The 21,738-nt window shown below is 34.5% G+C and overlaps 1 protein-coding gene across 1 annotated transcript in view; it reads left to right on the forward strand.

Moving 5' to 3' along the window:
• The window catches only part of CSMD3 (CUB and Sushi multiple domains 3), a 602,810-nt gene that overhangs the window by 161,325 nt on the left and 419,747 nt on the right, over positions 1–21,738 (forward strand). The window contains exon 5 of the mRNA XM_071553967.1: positions 14,472–14,679. Within this exon, the coding sequence (XP_071410068.1) occupies positions 14,472–14,679 (208 nt within the window). The remainder of the gene's footprint in view (positions 1–14,471; positions 14,680–21,738) is intronic.

Genomic DNA, 21,738 nt, shown 5'->3' on the forward strand with positions numbered 1-21,738 from the left:
GAAACTGGTCCACTATGGGTCTCTTCCACAGGAGTCAGTCCTTCAGGAACTGACTGCTTCAGCGTGGGTCCCTCATGGAGACACAAGTCCTACCAGCAACTCTGCTCCAGTGTGGGCTCCTCTCTCCATGGCGCCACGAGTCCTGACAGGAGTCAGTTCTAGCACAGGCTTCCCATAGGGGTCAGAGTCACCTTCGAATGCACCAACTTGTTTCAGCTTGAGGTCCTTCTCAGGCTGCAGGTAACCAGTTATCTGCTCCATCATGGATTTCCATGAGCTGAAATGGGACAACCTGCCTCACCACAGTCTTCATCCCAAATTGCATGGGAATCTCTTCTGCGTTGTCTGAAACACCTTTCCCCCCTTCTTCACTGATCTTGGTGTTTGCAGAGCTGTTTCCCTCATGTTCTCACTCCTCTGTCCAGCTAAAGTTGCAGTTTTTATTCCTTTCTCAAAATGTTATCCCAGAGGGACTACCACTATCACTGATGGACTCAGCAGGTCCATCTTGGAGCCATCTGGCATTGGGTTTGTTGAACATGGGGAAAGCTTCCAGCAGCTTCTCACAGAAGCTACTCCTGTAGCCACCCTGCTAAAAAAACCTTTCCACTCAAACCCTTTACACTCTTATTAGACTTTTAATATGGTGTATCATGAAAGTGTTTTTCTTATCATAAATGACTGTGAAAGGACCCTAAGGTTACTAGCTCAAATACAGAAGTCTAATGTGTATGTATATGAAAAGTTAGGTGAGATTTCCAGTTCCATATGTTAAGTGGGTCTTGAAAATGCAAAGTGAAAGAAATTGCTGGAATAACCTATCTCAAAGTACCAGGCTATGAATAAGAAGAGACATGAGACAAGATAAGATACAGCAGGCTAGAAGACTCTGAGAATTGGAACAGAAAATTTTGACACTGTTAAAGGAAAAAAAATCCCCACAAGTGAAAAATGGGACAGAAGATAAAATAATACATAAGGAAAATACAGTTATTATAGAGTATTGTTAAAGGACCCAATGAGAAGGTCAAAGCTGGGGGAATAGAAAAGGTGCACAAAAGGATATAAATATATCTACAACTGGAAACAAATTTTTCCAGGGCAACAGCGAATTGCATGTTTCCTTGCATGGATACGAATCTGTTTAAAAAGAAACAACAACAAAACCAAACCAAAATTTTTAATGTGAGCCATATATAATATATATTTCTTTTTTTTTCTTTCCTTGTGAAACAATATATGATCATATATAAAGGATTCTGCTTTTCATTTATCTGTAACCACTGCAGTGTGTTCTGCCCAAAATGGTACATTTCCCTTGGCCAAATTCAAATAAATATTTTCACTGTGCCAAGAAGAAAAACATGAAAATTATCTTGTTTGCAAATTAACAAAATGAATGGCAAGTCATCTAATTGCATCAGAGGTGTGTAAAGCTCTTGTACAAAGACTATAGAATTTTCTCAAAAAGGTAAAAAGAAAAATCCAAAAAGATAAACTTTATAAATCTGCCACATTGTCAATGAATATTATATATTTGCTAAAAAAAGATAGTCTTACACATTTTTAGGCTGTGTATTTCATGACATTCATAAAGATATCAGTACAGAGTATATTATTTACACATATTATATACAATTTTAATTATTTAAGTACATAAATATATATTTATAAAAACACTATAATGGAGTTATTTTCTATATGTGGCTGTATTCTAGTCATTTTTAAGATAATTTACTTCACTCATATTTTTTGAAATTGTATACCACAGGCTGAGAACTGCACTTTTGATTTTTAACAAATTCTAATATTTTAAAAGTGTAACTTTTTGATCTTAATTTTTAACAATTTCTGCAGACGTATAGGGAATTTCAGCATTAGTGAATAGGGTAGGAAGCAAGTGGAACATGGTTTGAAAAATAGTAGTAATTATACTAGGCCCTCAGTACCTAAAGTGAGCCTACAAGAAAGCTAGAGAGAGACTTTTCACAGGGATATGTAGTGATAGGACAAGGGGAGGATGGTATGAAGCTGAAGAAGGGTAGATTTAGATTAGATACTAGGAAGAAATTACTTACTGTGATCATGATGAGGCACTGGAATAGGTTACCCAGAGAGATTGCCCATCCCCAGAGGTGGTCAAGGCCGGGATGGATGGAACTCTGAGTAACCTGGTCTAGTGAAAGGTGTCCCTGCCCATGGCAGGGTGGTTGGAATTAGATTATCTTTAAGGTCCTTTCAACCCCTAACCATTCTATGATTCTGTGATTCTTACAAACCCCCATTGAACTGAGATTTTTGTAGACAGAGAGAAATATAATCACTTATAGAAACAATTTTGGTTTAGAGTATGTGAAAAATGTAATTAATAGTCAAAAGTATCAATTTTCTTTTCAACATTTAATATATAAAATAAGAAAATTGCTTAGTTATATTCAGCCTCTGATCTATTCCTTCAAAAACAAGCAAAGAAAAAAACTAAGGTGAATACCTTTATTTTCTTTGGTGGAGGTTGGCTGCAACACAAATATTTATTGGCTTTCTGGTGCTTTCACTTCTCTGAATTTTCGTTGCCTAATAGTATGATTGCATTGACTCTTCAGTGTGCAAATTCTGCAATGGAAGTAATAATTTATCCAGTTACTAATTTTCATGGAAATTTTAGCACTTTTTTTCAAAATATGTCACTACTGCAAAATTTGCTAAAAGTTCAGCTATAGAGTCAAGATGTGCTGGAGAGGGGAGAATCCAAACTGTAATTCTTAGTGATTATATAATCAATTCAGCATCAAGTTTCAACAATGCAGTCTGGGGCTTCTCTTGGCATTTTGCTATACAAGTAATGATATGCACTATCTTCTCCTAAGTATAATGTTTAATTTATATAACAATAATTTATGCTATTGTTGAATTATTTAACTTTCAAGTAGTCTGTGTTATAATGTAAGAAATGTGTTTTTCTTTGATTCTAACTTTTACGCTGATATCATGATGGAAATAGCACATTACGCATTTATTACGGTATTATTATACTATGTGTGTTGAGAATTGTCACAATGTAAATACTTTGGCAGCCAATTAATTGTATGGCTTTTCTCAGCCAATTTGTCTTTTCTTGCTGATTTTCTTTGCTATTCCTTCACTAAAGTTGCCCAGGCATATAAATGGCATTCACACTGTGTCAGCATAATATTAAAGCCCGGTTCATTTTAGAATTATCTTTTAAAATTCTTGTGATAGAAATTTAGTCTGTTGACCTTTTTTGTTTGTTTTTTTTCCTCATGTACCTCTAAATACCTTTACTAAGTGAAAATATTGCATCCTATGTAATGCCTCTACCCCAGATGGAATTGCAAATCTACCCATCAATACACATTGCATTCGGTCATCTTAATAAACACTATGATCTATCAAGTATTGGATGGGAAATGATACAACTGAATATATAAATATGTCCAAATGTATATATCAGAGTGTTGGAGTCTTGAAAATGTGTCCTGGACAGTCATTCTCATGTAATGTTCAGGACAGTAATTTGTAGTTATTTGTGCTTATCTTACATTGCAACTTTTTTACATGGATGCTTCCTATGCACAACTACAAACATCTTTGTCCCTTTGGTGATCACATCACTCCCTTACTTCTCAAAAAAGCTTGTGTATTGCATGTCAGTATGGCATTGTAACATTACAAAACTGCTCATTTACTAGTGGTTATGATGTTATATTGGTTGCACTGATTCAGTGCACTTGTATTCGGGTTCAAGGTAAGCAAATATTAATTATATAATGATTAACACACTTTATGCATATAATAGATCTCTGCTGTGGTTACAGGATGTCAGTATTCCTTCCTTTTTGATATTTATTTCGTCCATGCACTTCAGTAGCATTGTAATCTGATATTTCATTTTCAACATGCTACAAATAAGTAATGATGAGTTATCACACATGTTAGCAGGATACTGTAAATCCTGATTTTAATTACTTCTATCATGAGAGCACTTTTGACAGCAACAATATGTATTCAGCTATTTTAATACCCTGAAAAGATTTTAAACCTGATAAGATAGAGTACACTTCACAAGGATTTATAAAACAAAACAGTTCAGTGTCTTCTGTTTTGAAGGTGTCCTTGCCTGTAGCAGTGGGGTTGCAACTACATGATGCTTAAAGTCCCTTCCAATCCTACCCATTATTTGCTCCTATATTCTGCTAGAGGATGAATATGGGGGCAAAGGGTGAATATGGCAATAAATAGAAGCTTTTTCAGAATTCAGAATTCCTTTCTGTCTTTTGAAAGGAGGTCTACTATGAGTTCTGTCATCAAGGACGTCAGAGTTTTAATTGTGAGATTGATATCCCTCTAGATACTTGCTCCTTTCAAATGAATTTTTGAAATTTTCAGTAACTGATAACAAGCTGCTGAAAATAAAAAATGCACATTTGGACCATGATCCAATTGCTTTCTAAGTTTGAAGCAGTGAAATGGACACCAACATGGGATTTTAGGTTGACTACTATACGTGCATTGTAATTTGCCAGGAAAAAATCTATGATTTTTGATGTATTTCTTTAATGCTTTGGATTCCATCATAAACCAGAATGGCTCAGAAGATGCCATTACTACCTGTTGAGTGAATGATGTGTGAAATAAGAAAGATATATATTGTAGGCCTCAATGGCTCTAAAGGCAAGGCTCTTCAAAGAACCATTGTGTGTAACTTTTTTGATTATGAGACTAAAAGCACTGGTATAAAGAATGTGTGTGTGCATGTGTATGTATTCACTTTGCAATTTTTCTTAGGGGGAAAGGAATACTGAAAAATGTACTTGTCAGAGCTCAATCTTTTAAGTGAAAATCAGAGAGACAGATGTGTCAGGGTGAAGCCTTTAGCTTACACTAACATACACTGTGATCACCACTCCACAGTGGGTATCAGTTATGTCCAGGGAAGGCAATGCTCACTCCAACCAATCTCATTTCTGATGCTCATGCAGGGAACTTGGCTTCAATACACAACAGTTCCACTGTGGGCACTTTACTGTGATTTTGTGTGGCTGAATTAAAATATTTCCATCAGATCTCTACAGATGAGAGTCTTTACAGAGAATCAGATCAGTCCACAATGACCCACACTCTCCACCTTTCCACCCTTTTCTGGTATTGTTCTCCTGACAGCTGTTGATTTTTGGCCAGTGCCAAAGCTTGTTACACTCAATTCTTTTTTACAGTATCCTGGTTTTCATGGCTCACCACCGTCTGCACTGTACTCAACTCCTGGCCTAGGTGAGGACATAATAATCCCATGTCACAAAGTCACAGAAACAGACATTAGATGAGGCTGGAAAGCAGCTCAGAATATAATCTAGTTCAAGTTCCCTGCCCAAAACAAGGCCACTTGGAATGGGTGCTCAGGGCCATGTCCAGTTGAGTTTTGATAATCTGCAAGGATAGTGACCCCACAGCCTTCCAGGACAACCTGTTTGAATGTTTAATCAACCTTACAGTGGGAAAAAATGTTTGAACTGTATTTCTTCTTTTTCAGTTTGTGCAAATTTTTCTCTTGTTACTTCACTTCATACCACTGAGAAGAGCCTGACTAAATCTTCTTTACTCCTCCATCAAGTATTTATGAGTATTGATAAGATTTCCCTTGAAACTTCTCTGCCACAGGTTGAACAGTCCCAGCTCCCTCAGATTCTCCCCTTATGTATGGAGGTCTAGTCTCTCAGTCATTTGCGGCTCTTTGCTGGACTCTCTCTGTCCATCTCTCTCATACTTGGGAGGCAGCACTGGATACTGCTCCAGATGTCTCTATCTGGACTTCATGCTGCTTCGGGCATTTCACCACCCTTTGAGCCCAGCTGTTTCAGTCAATTTTCAATACATACCAACTCTTCATCTGCCCCATACCAGTTTGTCTATGAAATTGTTACTGGAGACATCCTTAAAACTTTGATAAAGTGAAGGTGATATATTCAACTTCTACTTGAAAAACTTCGTACATCACTCAAGTAGAACACTGAAACTCATTTCTAAATGCTTCTGTGGTGTAAAATCGAGTTCTGATTTTAGTTTTCCAAATTTGAACATGTCTGTGAACTTTGCAAATGCAGGCAGACTTAATTCAAGGTTGATAAATTTTGGCAAACAAGATAACAGAGCTGCCAAAGCAGTCGATAATTGGCTGAGAAAATGTCTTCAGTGGAGGGTAAGTCCTGCTCCTCTCTTCTGGTGAAGCAGTAGTCACAGTTCACATTCAGGAGTGCTGAATTTTAAAGTCTCTGCATAATTAAGCAACTACCAAAATCTTGACTCTGGAATCTTGAAAATTGTCAACATCCTTAGGCATTTAGTGCTGCAATAAAAGACAAATTCTTTTGGAAATGTAACATTACAGGAGTACAGAGATCACAAATGTGCCACAAAAATTGTGCTTCCTGTTTTGCATGATGCTTTATGGTACATCCTCTTGTTTAGTTGTTTTATAAACATAAGCATATGGAATTTTACATTTTAGAAGGAAATTTTGATGAACATTTGCATTTTTCTTCACTGCATAAAAGTGAATTATTTTAAACTGGACATTCCTTGTAATCCAGTTGTCATTAGGCCAGAAGGTTCAAAGGACTAGAGAATGAAAATTATGACAGACTCTTATGCCTCTAAGGTGCTATGCTGAATGTAATGTAGAAAATTCATATGAGTTGCTTGCATGGTAGTTTACATAAAAAGACACTCAAGTAGTCTCATTGCAACATTTTTAAAACTAAGATAAAAATGTCTAAGGGTGTGTGCATTGCATCCATTGGATGTTATAAAACTTAAAATCCACTAATGTGTTCTGAGAAAAAAAATGCAACTTTGAATTAGACCAAGATAGTTCAAAATAAAGGGAAGTATTTTTCCCCCTTTTCTTCCTCTAGGTGTTCTACTTATGTGTAAATTATGTGGAGGGAAGTTTAAAAAGTAATACATTAATTCAGACAGTATATGTTCCTAGGTTTGGTTGTTTTGGGTTTTTTTTTCAGTTTGCTTGGTTGTTATTTTTCTTTCCTATTTCTAAGCTATCATAGAAATTACAGGAGAATTTATTTTTGAACCCCAGGTGGTTATCAAATTCAATATACCTCTGAAATCTGACTTTAAAGGCAGGTATATTTTCTTAGGTTCTTGTGCAGCTCACCTTTGAAAATCTCCCAGGCTGGAAGTTCCACAGTCTTTCCAGCAAACTCGAGCTCCAGAGAAATAACCTGCATAACCATGGTCTTCTTCACTGCCTACAGGGAAGCTTCTGCTCCTGAGCCCTATAGCACCTTCTCCCTCTTCTTCTTCACTAACTTGGTGTCTGCAGGTCTACATCTCTCATTTTTCTGACTCCTCTCTCTCTCTCAGCTGCTGCACGGCATTTTTTACTTTCTTAAATATGTTACCACAGAAGTAGCACTGATTACCTCAGTTTTAGTCAGTTGCCTTTTGTAGTAGTCTGGAACTGGCTTTATCAAACATGGGGGCAGCCCCTCACTTATTCTCACAGAGGCCACACCTGCAGCCCTCTGATACCAAACCCTCACCACATAAACCCAGTACAATCTTCATTTGTGCAAGGATTTTCCTTGTTGGCTCTTTCACAACCTCCCCGCTGTACTCTTCACCTGAGAAGGTCCTTCCAACTGAGAGCTGTAAACTGATCCCAAGGAAAATGCCCATTGTTCATCCCTCCAGGCACTGTCAGATGACATGGGTGTCATGGCTAGGATTCAGCCTTCCTCTTGACTACCCCAACACATGGTTTTCACAGAACACACACAAACTTCTTTTATAGAGTAAAATATCAGCAGATAAATAAAACAAGTGCCACTTTAAATACCTAGGTACTCATTCAGAGCGAGTGGCTGTGTGATGCTTAGCTGCCAGCTGTGTTAAAACACACCATTTTCACATTTTTATTTTATACATTAGCATAGTAACTCAGTTACAGGTGCATTAGTAGTTTCTTTGTGGTTCAGAGGCAAAATTGCAAAAACAGGTGTAAAAATCAGCCTTTACTAAACCCTAATAATTTCTAAAATCTAAAATATCATGTTATTTATCATAGCTCACATTTGTCATGCTTGGCTTGAAGACAAGACAAATTTTAAAGGCAAAATTACATTTGAAAACCATAGTAAAAAAACTTTGCTCTTGTCAGTATTAAAAATAATTAGAAAGAAAAATGGTTAAATTTCAAATTGATGAATTGAAATATTTACTTCCAGGTTTTTTGTCTGGTTTTTTCTCTTTGTTTGAATAATTCACCAAAATAATTTCTGCTTTCCTCTGTATTCCATTTTTAATGAATTTACTTTTATGTTTTCTGTCCCCCCATGTCTCAAACAGAAAATAGCCGATTTGAGATTTATGAAATCTGAATTAATATCTTAACACTGCAGAGCTGCTTGGCTTTATTTGTTTGACAAAGTAATAGGAAACAGTTTGATCAGCAATAAATCTGTAATTTCTTCTCTTGTGCTCATACAAGGCCTGTCCAAATATTTTTATTTAAATTACCTTAGTTTGTAAGCAATAGAAGCATCAATCCCTCCCCAAAGTTCATTTTTATATGCAAAATTATGTATTTCAATCTCTTGCTGGAAGGCAGCAATAGAGGCACATCTGATATATCCACTGGTGGTTGTTTTTGTTAAAAAAGCTTGTGAGTTAATCCGTCAGATTTCAAGTCTTACTCTGGTAAAACAGAAAATTTAAAAAAAAAACCAATTAATTGCCTTCGTACATTTTTATCCAAACAGTTTCTGATGGTTTCTAAATATATAGGTAAGGGTTCAGCAGACTGCACACCTTTTTTTGTTTGTTTGTTTTTACTGTTTTGGGTCTTTTTCTCCTTGTAAAAAATGCCAACTATTGGCTTTATGTGCCATGATTTTCATAATGTTTAAATGTATTCTTCCTTCGTAAATGAGACCTCTGTGCACTGTTTACTAGAAAAACAGTTACTCTTCCTGTCAGTAACCCTTCAGGAGAGCCCAGGTTTCCTAAATCATATCCACAACATGAGATTTCCTTGGGGCAAGACAAATGTGACTCTGAGAAACTCACTGAAATTCACTTTGTGGCCAGGTAACACACACATTTAGATACTGATTCAGGATTTGTGGAAAATAAGAAGATAAAAGTTTTTTTTAAATTTGGAGAACAGACCTCTTTGCTCGGCTTTTGCCTGCTGGTGTGTGGTTTGTGCACTCCACTCCCCTCACCCTTGCCACACCTCAGCTTCAGCCCATGGTGGGTCTGTGAGGGGACAGTGCCCACTGCTTCCCTTTGTCCCTCATCCCTCAGTGTGTCCTCACCTGCACGTGATCTCCCGTGCTCCCCTTTGTGCCCTTATTTGATTTTGGTTTGGTTTTTGCTGGCTGTCAAATCTGTAAATATTTTACAGTTATATGAAGTACACAAGGGCAAAGTGAAAGATTTGAGGATGTAAACCATGTCAATTTATAGTCATCACTTCGTTTATTTGAAATTTAGTATCTGAGAGTTTTACAAACTGCCATAGCAAATAAGACTTCCATTTGTCCTTAAGAAATGCTTTATGCCCCTTTCCTCAAAAAGCTGATGAACTTTATGTATAAAGCCATTGATGACAAATCTTCTGCAAAGCTATCCTTAAAGATTTTCTGTTGATGGATGTTTTGCAATCTTTATATTTCAATTTCTGAAAGCTGTGAGGTTATTCTTGTGAGTAAATTATAAGGAAAGGCTGTCTTTTTTTTATTACAGCAGATTTGTAGCTGTAAACATTCTCAGATATTATATGTATATCCATATCTATTTTTCATTATATTTGGACTTTTTAGAATGTATCAGCATATTAAATGAAAATAAATATAATATGCATTATATTGCATACACTGTTCTCTATACTATATGGCCCCATTCTTTTATTCTCTGACTCTGAACATTACATTAGTGAAGCTAAGTTAGAGAGCTAGTTTTTATTCAGTAGGACATGATCTTGCTAACCTAGTGAGAAGGTCTTTAAACTGGGGTTTTTGTGGTTGGTGACTGAAGCTTGCAGGTTAATCAAGGAACAAAAGATCAGGCAGAGCATGCACAGGACAGAGTGATGAGGTATTTTCTTGCAGTCTTTTTGAGCAAGTGAGGTGACCAGAGACAGCTCTCAAGTGCCTGTACACAAACACATGTAGCATGGGAAGCAGACAGATAGGAAATTCATATTCAGTCATAGGTCAATGATATTGTTAAAATTCCAGAGCCATAACAAAACAGTCGGCACTGGTAGAGTCCTGTGAAAGACATATATAGGTTGTCCAAGAAAGTTGGGCAGGAAACAAAAGGAGTAGGTGTGTTTGTGCAAAGGAGGGAGCTGAGGGAATTGACATTGACAATGTAGCTTCTGAAAAGTATTTTTGGCAGTATGTAATCTATAATTGTGTTTGTTTGCAAGTTTCATAATCACACTGTTATACTACAGACTTAAAAACTAAGTTTAAATTTTAAAGGTCTTTCCACTTCAGGCTATATAGTTTCCATTCTGCTGCTTGTCCGTAGCACAGGCAATGAAGAAGCTTAATAAGAAACAAAATCTATGCTGCTTTTTATGAAAGTAGTATAGGATGCGCAGAAAATTGCCAAGCTAGACTGTATTTAAGAGCATTGGATTAAACTTTGTCCAAGTGTGACATTGGAAATTTGTGAAAGTTGCTGATGGATAAACGAGAAAATTCAGACTTGTGGAAAATTAAGTCAAAAATGTGTCATGAAGCAGCTTTTGAATGCTGTGCTCTATAAAAACAATCTGAGTGTATAAACACACAGAGTTATAAAGGGGAAAATATTAAGCCTAAAATGATTTGTAGTAATAATATTTAAGTCAAGCAAATTCTGAGCTTCATCTGAAAAAAAATCCCAATGTACAAATAACCTATAATATAGTTCTCTGTAATTGTTATAGGCATATTTGAAAACATTCATAAGGAGTGTCCATTGAAAAGATAACAGCACTTCCCTAAACAGTCTGCAGTGGGGCTCCTAGTTAGATGAGATTTATTTATTTTTTGTTTAGAGCTAACCTCTAACAAATTTTCTGAAGTAGCAAATTACGTTATAGATAAGATAGTGTGTTGCCTTTTTATCTGACAATATTTGCTTTATTTTGCCAAGTTACTGTCTGGAGAAGATAATCTCATTTTCTTTACCCTTTATCATGAGTATGAACGTAAATGCTTAAAAGTCTTATTTAGAAAAGAGTGGTAGAATTTTATAACAAAACTTTTTTTTTTTCCTGTCAGAATTCAGATTACAAGGTTTTGATTTTGGAAAAAAACATCAAGAATTATTATCTGCATAACTAATTTCAGTTTCCCATCTCTTTTATTGCATCAAATAATCATGAGCTTTTTCATTAAGATATAAAAAGCAATACTTTCTATTTAGAAACATCTAAAATACTTAGCATTTTTCCACATAATTATTTTATGCAATTATAGAGTTAATTTATTTTTAGTGTATGATAAAAATGGGATGATGAAGTAGAGGATGACATTTATAAGGTCCCTGTTTTCTTCAGTTGCCCATCAGAATTCTTAGACGTTAGATAACAATATTTAAGGCAGCAGTTGAGCCTCAAATATAAATCTATACACGGTTAGAGTTTGTGAAGACACACATATGTATGTGTGTGTTTGCTATGTAGAAACAGGTAACCTTGTTTTTCTGCACGCTAATGGAACGAGTAAATTGTGTTGTTATATCAAATTCTTTTGAAGAGCATTGGATTTTCTTAGAGAATGGATGGTTTTCGTGATTCTCACATGGAAGGTAGTTATTAATGTGTATATTTAAGAGTAATAATTAAAAAGTGGTGTTAGAGTGCTGGTGACTTTAGATTGCTCAGATAATTTATCTGAAATAAGAATGTCTAATATTTGAAAGAGCAGACAACAGTATGTCTGGGATTGTACCTGAACTACAAAGTGAAGTGTATGCCAAGAATTTCATAGAGCTTGTGTGGCTAAGATCAAGCTACAGAGGAATTACTGTAGTTCCTCTCAGCTTTTCATGATAGTTTTCTTCAAAATGGGCTCAGCTTCCTCAGAACTTCTGTTGTCTATATTAAAGATTATTGTTTAAACTTGGAAAGTTGCTGTACTCTTTTTTCTTGCAGTATTTTAAAGAATAGATATCAGATGTCTATTACTCTCTGATGAGTTAAGCACTTAACTGTTCAGTTCACTATAAATATCTAGATAGATAAGATGATGAAATCCAGATTAAAGCTTGATCTAGCATGCAATCTCATTGAATTCTCAGTGAAATCCATGAATTTGCATGGTCTATTAACCAGTGATAATATGACCTGTCTTTGATCATTTATCTTACTGAAATTTGCAGTTCAATATCTATGTAACACAATTGTGAATATCACCAAAATCTACAAGAATAATTAGAAAATTAAGAAAGACTTAACTAGAGAAATATATTTTCAAAATTTATTATGAAAAATTATCAGTGAACAGCAAATCAGGAAGAAAATAAAACATAAAATTTTATGAAACTAATTTTCACCAGGAATTATTTGAACATCTAAACATTTCACATTGGTTTTTATGGGCATTTAGCCATATCACTGGGGAAAAAAAAAAAGAGATTGAGAGAGATGCTGCAGGTATCTATGTACATAAACAAAAGCAATCTATGCCCATAAAAAGAAAAAACAAACAAACCCCAAACCATTACTTTCATCATCATCACTCATCATAATATCAGTGATACTCCCTCTGCATAAGATCCCTTATGCATATTCAAACATAGATCTTAATTTGAATTCATAATACCTCAAAAAGCTTTTCTATGCCAAGTCCTCACTTACATATCACTTTGAAAAATCATCCCCTTTCAGCATATGTTTAAGATCAGAGAATTATGCTGGGAGAAGTGACATCTTGGCCGTATGTGTATTTTTTGCATTTATGCCTTCATATCACGTTTGCAAGATTGTTGTTGAATAAAATTTCCCACTATATGACAAAATACATTTAATTTAAAAATATGTAGCATTTAATTTTAAAAGTAGATTTTTTTAAAAAAATATCAGTATTAGCTATGTATTTGTAATTGAGCAAAAAATGTCAGATTCTATCAAGTCTTAACTGAAGTGTTGTCTTCTCACTAGTCCTGTGAATATTTTTCTTCATATTTGGTATCTGGATAACTGGAAATATAAAGGACAGGGACACACATAATTCTTTCAATGCATTTATGTGCTTAACTTCTGTTTTGTTACTACATTTTGATTACAGTGTTTATAGTGTGTTTTGAGTCTGAGAACGTAGACATACAACCTAAACTACGTCCTTAAAGCATCTTTATACCCAACATACAGATTAATACATTTTCATTAACTCCTATTCCCTATTAGATCAGTACTTGATAAAACATGTTCCAATCAATATTTAAAAATCAATTTACAGGTCCTTCTAAATCACTGAACAAGTATTTACCCATTCTTTTAATGGACATTTTACTACTGTGAACTAGCAATTTAAAACTGTTTTTCTCAATGTCTTTAATGCAAGAAAACAGTATTATTACAATTCTTACCTTTTTATATTTTTTATTAATTTCACAGTAAAGGAACCAAACTTGCAATGTGATGAGATTTCCCAGTTTTGTTGTAGTTAGTGGATTCAAATACCATTGGCTAAATAGTATGATTAAACCTAAGATATGTTTTTATTTATTTGGGTTTTTTTCTATCTGGCCATGGCATAATTTAGCAGAACTTTTAAGAGACAAAACCTAGTATTTTAAACTCCTGAACTGCTGCAATTAAGAAGTTTCTTACAGTCATGATTTTTTTTTTCTTTCTGTGAGAACTGAGCCATTATGTGTGTCAGAATTCTTTAAAGTTTTTGTTCTGTAATGGTATACTCCTTAAAGGATTTTTTTCTATCCTTCTCATTAATTTTTCATCAGTATTGACTGGGTTTGCAGACTCTAGAGGAAGTTTTATTCATGTTAGCTCTCTAATTAAGCAGAAAAAAGAATTGCTTTTCAAGCATGCTTCAAACATTTGAATAATAAAGTGAATAAGCTATGCAATATAGTATTTCTATGTAAGGTATTTGAAAAGTATTTCCATTTTTGAAAGTAATAGCACTGTATTTCTGATCAATTTTATTTTCTCAAAGAAAAAAATTACCATAAGGTCTTCAAAAACAATTTTTGAGTTATTAGGCATAGAAATATATATATACCTCTCAAAGAATCTGAAACAATTACTTCTTTAACAGCCCAAGTTTGCAGCTGCATTCCAAGTCAAACGTTAAAAAATCTTAAGTACTTGTTAACCTAAAAGGTAATAAATTTCTATCCTCAGCAAGAAAGTATACCTTTTATAAAGGGTGATTTTAATGATATTTATAATTATTTGATTTTTTTAACAGCTGAGGATGCTTGTGGAGGAACTATGAGAGGATCCAGTGGAATCATCTCGAGCCCCAACTTTCCTAATGAGTATCATAATAATGCAGATTGCACATGGACCATTGTGGCAGAGCCTGGTGATACTATCTCGCTCATATTTACAGATTTCCAAATGGAAGAGAAATATGATTATTTGGAAGTAGAAGGTTCTGATCCACCTACAATAGGGTAAGTCAAATATTGTAATATTAATGTGGCAAAAAAAAAGAAAGAAGATGAAATGTGAAGTACAACTTTTTGTCATTTTTCCTTTTGTCAATAGGTAGTTTTGCTGAAAATACAAAAAACCCCAAACACAGTAGGGATTGTTACCATGATATAAATATAGATATACTTATTTCAGCTGCAAAATGATTTTCAAATACATTCCAAAAGATTTAGCATCAAGATGAATCTTTAGCATCACCTCATTGAAATCTTACTATTGTAGAATGGAATGAATTGTTGTTCTGGTAAGGATTGGTGAAGCCTACAACAAAGAGTTTCATAATGGCAGAAAACGAATAGCATAGCGGCCTTTAAGGACAGACCTAGGGGGAATTAGTGTTGGCCACACCTGTTGGCCACAGATTCTCTCTGGAAGAGTTCCTGTATATAGAACTGTACACAGCCATAAATAATTTGTATGAGTGTTTTTGGTGATGCACTTACCTAGAAATTTCCGTCCTAATCTGTGAGACACAAGATCTGAGTAGTTACAGTACTTTTTGACTTTTGATTTAGTCCAAATATACTACCTTTAAGGAGTATTTCTAACTGCTTGTTTGTTTGTTTGTTTGTTTGTTGACTTAGCAGTAGTAACAATAGTTTTGCTAATCTGATTTCTGCAATTCTTAATCTCAATGTAGAAGCATTATGTAGATGTTGTAGAACAAAGCCAAAAAATAAAATAGTAGGTAGCTGATTTCAAGATCAAATTCATCTCAAGCTCTTAACTGGCTCATTATGGGGGTTCTGGAGAACAGACAGAGGCATTTGAACAACAGATGGTGCAACAGGGTATTGTCCAGACACATTAAAGTCAGTAGTGTCTTGTGGTTTTACTTTTGATATTAACCTCCTCCAAACGTAGCATAGACCAAATAAACTAAATTATTTTTGATTTTATAATAAGAAAATATCCCAAATGAGATAATTGCATTGCATTGTATTGAAAACATCTGCCTTGGTTTCTATAGCTGATGCTTATGATTTTATATTTTTTACTACTTTAAGATGTAGTAGAAGTCTGTACACTAATTCTAAGCTTTAGCAAATAGTGTTTTATAATTTGATTTAATTCATACTGCCACCTACATAGTTAATTACCTGTATTAGAATATTACTTAAATGCCATTGAGTTTTTCAAGCTCTTTAACTGAAACTTTTGAACTAGCTGTCAGATGAAATAGTTTTTAAATAAAAAATTACAATAATTAGCGAGGTAACACCAGTGACATACAGATATTATGAATCACTTGAATAGCTAAATACGCATTTGATCTTTCTTGAATGTATTTTATGTATTCAGTCATGAGCCTCAAAAAATATTTAATTTTTTGTTCTGCAAAAGGCTTTGGCAAAATTCAAATTACATAAAAAGATTACTTTATATATGGAAATTTCCATTATCTGTTTACAAAACATAAAGATTTACAATGCTGATTTAATAATTGCTCATGTAGAGAAGCAGATTGAGAGTATATTCTTTTTTTTAGCTTGTCATTTATATTCCCTAAATTAGACTGATGTGTTCAGTTATGGAAAAGTATCCCCCCATATGTTAGGAAAAACAGATTTGGAAAGCTTAATTAGCAACAATTTGTTGATTAGATTTAGAGTGGTAATGCTTTATATCCCCTTAGACTATAGCTAATCTAAAACTAAATCCAGCCTCTTTATCTTTCGTCTTCTGGAAAAAAAAAATATAATTTATAAAATTGCTAAAACTTATCAGTTTATCTGGATAAGTATTATTGCAAAATAATTTCTTAGAAACTTTGGTTTTTTATGTGACTATTACACCTATTGATTTTAAAAACACCCTCAAAGATTTCTGCTTCTGCACATCTGCTGTGTAACAAAATATCCCTACTTTTTTGTTCGAAGTAGAACAATGAGCCAGAATATACATCAAGTAGATATGTTGGCATTATCTATGAGACAAGACTTGGAATTCTTTATGAAGTGCTAATTTTCCATAGTCTTCCAGTCAGTCGTTATAATATTTTGGTTATACCAAGTCTTTTCTGTAAGAAAATCTTGATAGGCCATTTTCATTTAAGTAGTGGGAAAACATTGCATAGATGCCCTTCAAGATGTCTTGTTGATTATTTTGATGTTTGGTATCTTGAGCTGAATTAAGGAATTTTTTACATTTTAGAAGTGAAATGAATGGAAAATTATTAGTTTGAGGAAATAGTTTCCCCCACTTTTTCTCAACAACAACAACAAAAGAAATTAAATAAGATCTAGTGAAATGTTCCCTTTTGCCTAAGTTAAAAGTTGGATATTGAGACATTAATTGGTGAAAGAAATAGCAGTCATTGTGGGATATCCAGCACATGGAAGTTCAGAGTTAAATCTTCTAAGAATATCTGAACATGTAAGAGTTTTCCAATGCTTGCCACTAGTGTACTTTAGTTGGAATGTTCCACTTATTTTGCTGTTGGTCACTTCTACTAAACTATTTAATTATCAGAAAACCAGAATTTTTCTCTAGGATGCTTTGGCATATGTTATTTCAATACATACTCTAGTCTGAAAGGTTAAAACAATTGTTAAAATGCTAGTTAAATAGTATAGATGAAGTGTTAATACTTCCTTCCCAGAACAGTCTATGAAAGATGTGCTTAGAGCACTCTCCAGGTAAGAGCAGCTGAGGATGGACAGTATATATTTGACACTGTCCCAGGCAAAGACATTAACTCTGTGTCCTCTCTTCCCCATTGCTAGCTGAATATAGCTGTTGTTGCGAAACAAGAAGACAATTTTTCTTCTTATATATTTGGAGAGGTTGGTTATGACAGAAAAAACCCAACCAACTAAACAAAATATCCAAAACAAAACAAAAACCCAGCAAAGTATTAGATAAATTGAACTTGAAATGTTGATTAGTTTTGAATTAACCAGTATATTTTTGGTGGATAAGCTGGAAAGTGATAAAAAATAATGGTTGTCATAAAATATGTGCTTAGAACCTTTATTCAGAGAACAATTGGTGTAATCTGAATAAAAATCACGTGTTTTTTTTTTTTTTTACATTATGCAATTTTTTTATTGGTAAGATGAAGATGTTTCTTAATGCAAAGGTGTTTTGAGAGTGTTTCAGATTTTGTTAGGAAAATGTACTTAATGTAAAGCATGATAAAACAAAAGCCCAAATATTTCGACTCTGTTCCATCTGGGTAAGACTGCACTTCTAAGAATATCTTTGTGTAGTGTTCTAATATTTGACCTGCCAATGTTGTGTTCATACAAAGTAGTAGGGTACCTAAAATACTCTGTTGTCACTCAAAAATTCGAAATATGATATTATTACTTCTTTTAAAACAAAATATCTCACCTCACTTCTTTCTTATTGATACTGTATTCTTGAGTATTTAAAAGTATTTCTTATATTTTCCTAAAATGTAAGAGAGATGTAGACTTTTCCATAAAATTGACATATTGCCTAGACCATCTATTTCTGGTATTAGCCAAATTTTATTTTTTTATATATAAATCTAGATAAAATATAAAGCAATACACACTGAATGAAATTTATGTTGTTGAAACCATAGGCATTTTATTTGTCTTCTAAAATATATTTAAATATTTCATTGTTAGATATTGCGTATTTTTGCATCATCTCAATTCCATTAAAATAGACAGCTGCTAGAGAACAATGGCTAACAAAATTAATGTCTCCCTTGCAACTGTGATATTGTGCATTTTTTTCACCTATGGAAACACTTTCTTTGAATTAATTTTTAAATATTCTGTGGAGAATGAAATTAAAATTTTAGAAAAAAATTCTTTCCCTGTAACTTAGATACACATAACTCCTTCCAGTTTCAAGAAGTTTTATTTGAGATACTTAAAACTTTTGATCCATATAATAATATTCTTCAAGGTAGCCTGTTAGCTAAAGGCTTCCTTACAGAGAGTATGGGTGAGAAAGAATAAGAACACAAAAATGTTGGTGGGTCTTTGTCTAAGTTGCCAAATCAGAATTTATTCCAAATAACTAGTTACTTGTTTCTTATCAATTTGGGCCTACCCTTGACCAGGGAACAGTATTGAGTTTGTGTAGCAGGGTGAGTACAAGGGTGACATCTGTGTGAAGGTGGTGGAAACTCCCCCCATGTCCAACAGAGCCAATACCATCTGACTCCAATATGGACCCAACCCTGGCCAAGGCTGAGCCCGTCGGCCATGGTGGTAGCACTTCTGTGATGACATATTTAAGAAGCGTAAAAGAGCTTCAAAATTGCGGTTGCAGTTGCAGCTGGAAAGAGGAGACTATGTGAGGCAAACAACTGCAGACACCAGGGTCTGTGAGGAAGGTGCGTGAAGATGTGCTGCAGACACCACAGCAGGGATTCTGCTGTAGCCTGAGATGCAGATTATGGTGAAGCAGACTGTGTTCCTGCAGCCCTTGAAGGTTCATAGTAGAGCAGATTGTGGAAGACCCTATGCTGGAGCAGGTGTTGATGCTCAAAGCAGGCTGGGAAGCCCACAGTTTTCTGGCAGGATCTGTGACCCTGAGCAGGACTGGGGCAGCCTGTTCCTGAAGAACTGCACCCCATGGAAGGGACGCATGCTGGACCAGTTTATTTTAAACTGCAGTTCATGGGAAAGACTCATTTTGGAGAATTCGAAGAAGGTTGTCTCCTGTGGGAGGGACATCATACTGGAGCAAGGGAAAAGTGTGAGGAGCTCTCCTCCTGAGGAGAAAAGAGTGTCAGATACAATGTGTGATGAATTGATGTCAGTGCCCTTTCCTTGTCTTGCTCTGCTCTGAATAAAGAAGGTGGAGAAAATCATGAGTAATATTAAGCCAGGGAAGGGAGGGGAAGGGAAGAAGGGAGGGTTGAGTGAGGTGTTTTTAAGTTTTCAATTTCATTCTCATTATTCCTACTCTGATGTGATTGGTAATAAATTAATACAATTTCCCCAAGTCACATCTGTTTTGCCTTTGATGACAACATGAATGATCTCTCCCTGTCTGTATCCTACCCCGTGAGACTTTTGTTATACTTTCTCTCCCTTGTCCTGCTGAGGAGGGGAGTAGCAAAGCAGCTTTTGTGGGCATTTGGTGTCCAGTCAGGGTCAGCCCACCACACTGACACTCCTGATTAACTATTCAGTGGATATGATGTGCTTCCATTCATTTTTTTATATTGTGGGCTTAATTTGTTTGCTGTTCTTTACAGCACAGCTAAGGACAATTTAATGAGTATACTTTATTCATTACAAATTTAGAGCAATCATAATTTCCCTGTAAGGATTTTGTGAAGCCATTTCTCGTTTTAAAAAAAGTGTATCATTCATGAAGGCTGGAAGCTCAAATAAAAATATGAGAAAACAGTTAGTTCTAAATAAATAGTATCAGTGTAATGGTTGACCAGTAGCTTTTAACACTGTTCATGGATGTCACAGTAGGTTCTGTTTTTCATTTTTGTAAGAAAATAATTATATTTTAACTTCAGGTGTTGTTGCAATATTGCACTTGCTGGTTTTTTTTCTGAATCGTAGCTTAAAAACTCTGTTAATAAAGTTTTAAAATATTAGTAGTATGTTGAGAAAGGGCTTAGACAAATAATACTACAATGTTTTAAAGATAAATAGTATGTTTAAATAGATACTCATATGAAATAAACTTTAAATTATATAAAGATAATTATCTGTAATAAATTTCAGAGAGAAATTATAATTTAAAAAATTTTGGTGATAATATAGTACGGTATGGCAGTATCATATGGACATTATTAAGAAAAGACATATTATAAATGTTTATATTTGGAGTCAGTGTCTGATAGTGGCAATAACAGTTGCTTAGGAGAAGAAAAAAAACATGAGGATAATTTGGTGTGCTCTTACCCCCTATGTAGACACAGCTTCTGCAGTTAGTGATTTAGGAACTTCTTCCAACAAAATTTCCATTAAAATCATGCATTAAATAGCTGTAAGGAAATCTTTCTTTTGTTAATTAGTCATTCTGCAAGGTTCATTCTTCAAGATGCTCTAGAGATACCAAATTAGTTAAAAAAAAAAAATCCAAGCAGTTGGTATTAATGAACTCCATGTTATCCACATAATCATGTATTCCTGAAAAATCAGCTTTCCTCTACAGAGGATATATCATCCCTTTCCTTTCATTCATCTCTATATTTACAAATTCTCTTCTTAGTATTTTAATCAATTTAATCAACACTTCCTTATAAGTCCTGGATACTTCTTGTGTGTGTTGTGTGAGGATCTATTTTTCTCAAGGTTCCTCTCTCCCTGAAGCTGAATTAGTTCTGAGATCAATATGTCCTAGTTCTACCTCAGCTGATGATATGAACAAGAATATGTTACTCTCATCCTCATTATTTATAATGTAGTCATTGATCCTTATTTCAGATGGCACTATGCATTTTGAAAGTATCATACATATTCACATGCTTGTAGCCTTTATACAATGTTGTAAATTCATCACCCTGCAGGTCTACAATACATAATGTGACAGCAGTGCATTACATCAAACATTTTTGAGCAGTAAGAACAGTAAAAATATATCTTAGAAAAATGGGGAAGGGCCGTAGGAAATTTTTTCCAAGTACTACCCAACCTTGATTTTGCCCATGCGCTCTAGAGGAGCCTTAGATAGTCTCATGGCATTGATGGTCTGATGTCTTGGGATCACTCCTGGAGACAGTTGGTTTTAGCACCATAGAGCTCCTGTAATATCTAGAATACAAAGTTTCTCACTCTCACATTCCTCATGATACTTTTAAAACACATTTAACGTCTTACATGTGGATGTAATTTCCCATGCTTTTGCAATCACTTTCAATTTAATTATGGAGAAAATCATAGAAACATTAGGGTTGGAAAAACCATCCAAGATCATTGAATCCAACCTTTGATTGAATAAAGGTTATGTGGTTATTTATCATTAATTTGCATTTCCTGACTCTTAATCCCATTTTACCAGTGCTATGAAAGAACAAAATGATAAATAGAACCTGTAAGATATATTATTGAAGAATGTATCAACTA

Source organism: Pithys albifrons, chromosome 4, assembly GCF_047495875.1.
Source record: "Pithys albifrons albifrons isolate INPA30051 chromosome 4, PitAlb_v1, whole genome shotgun sequence".
NCBI lineage: Eukaryota > Metazoa > Chordata > Aves > Passeriformes > Thamnophilidae > Pithys > Pithys albifrons.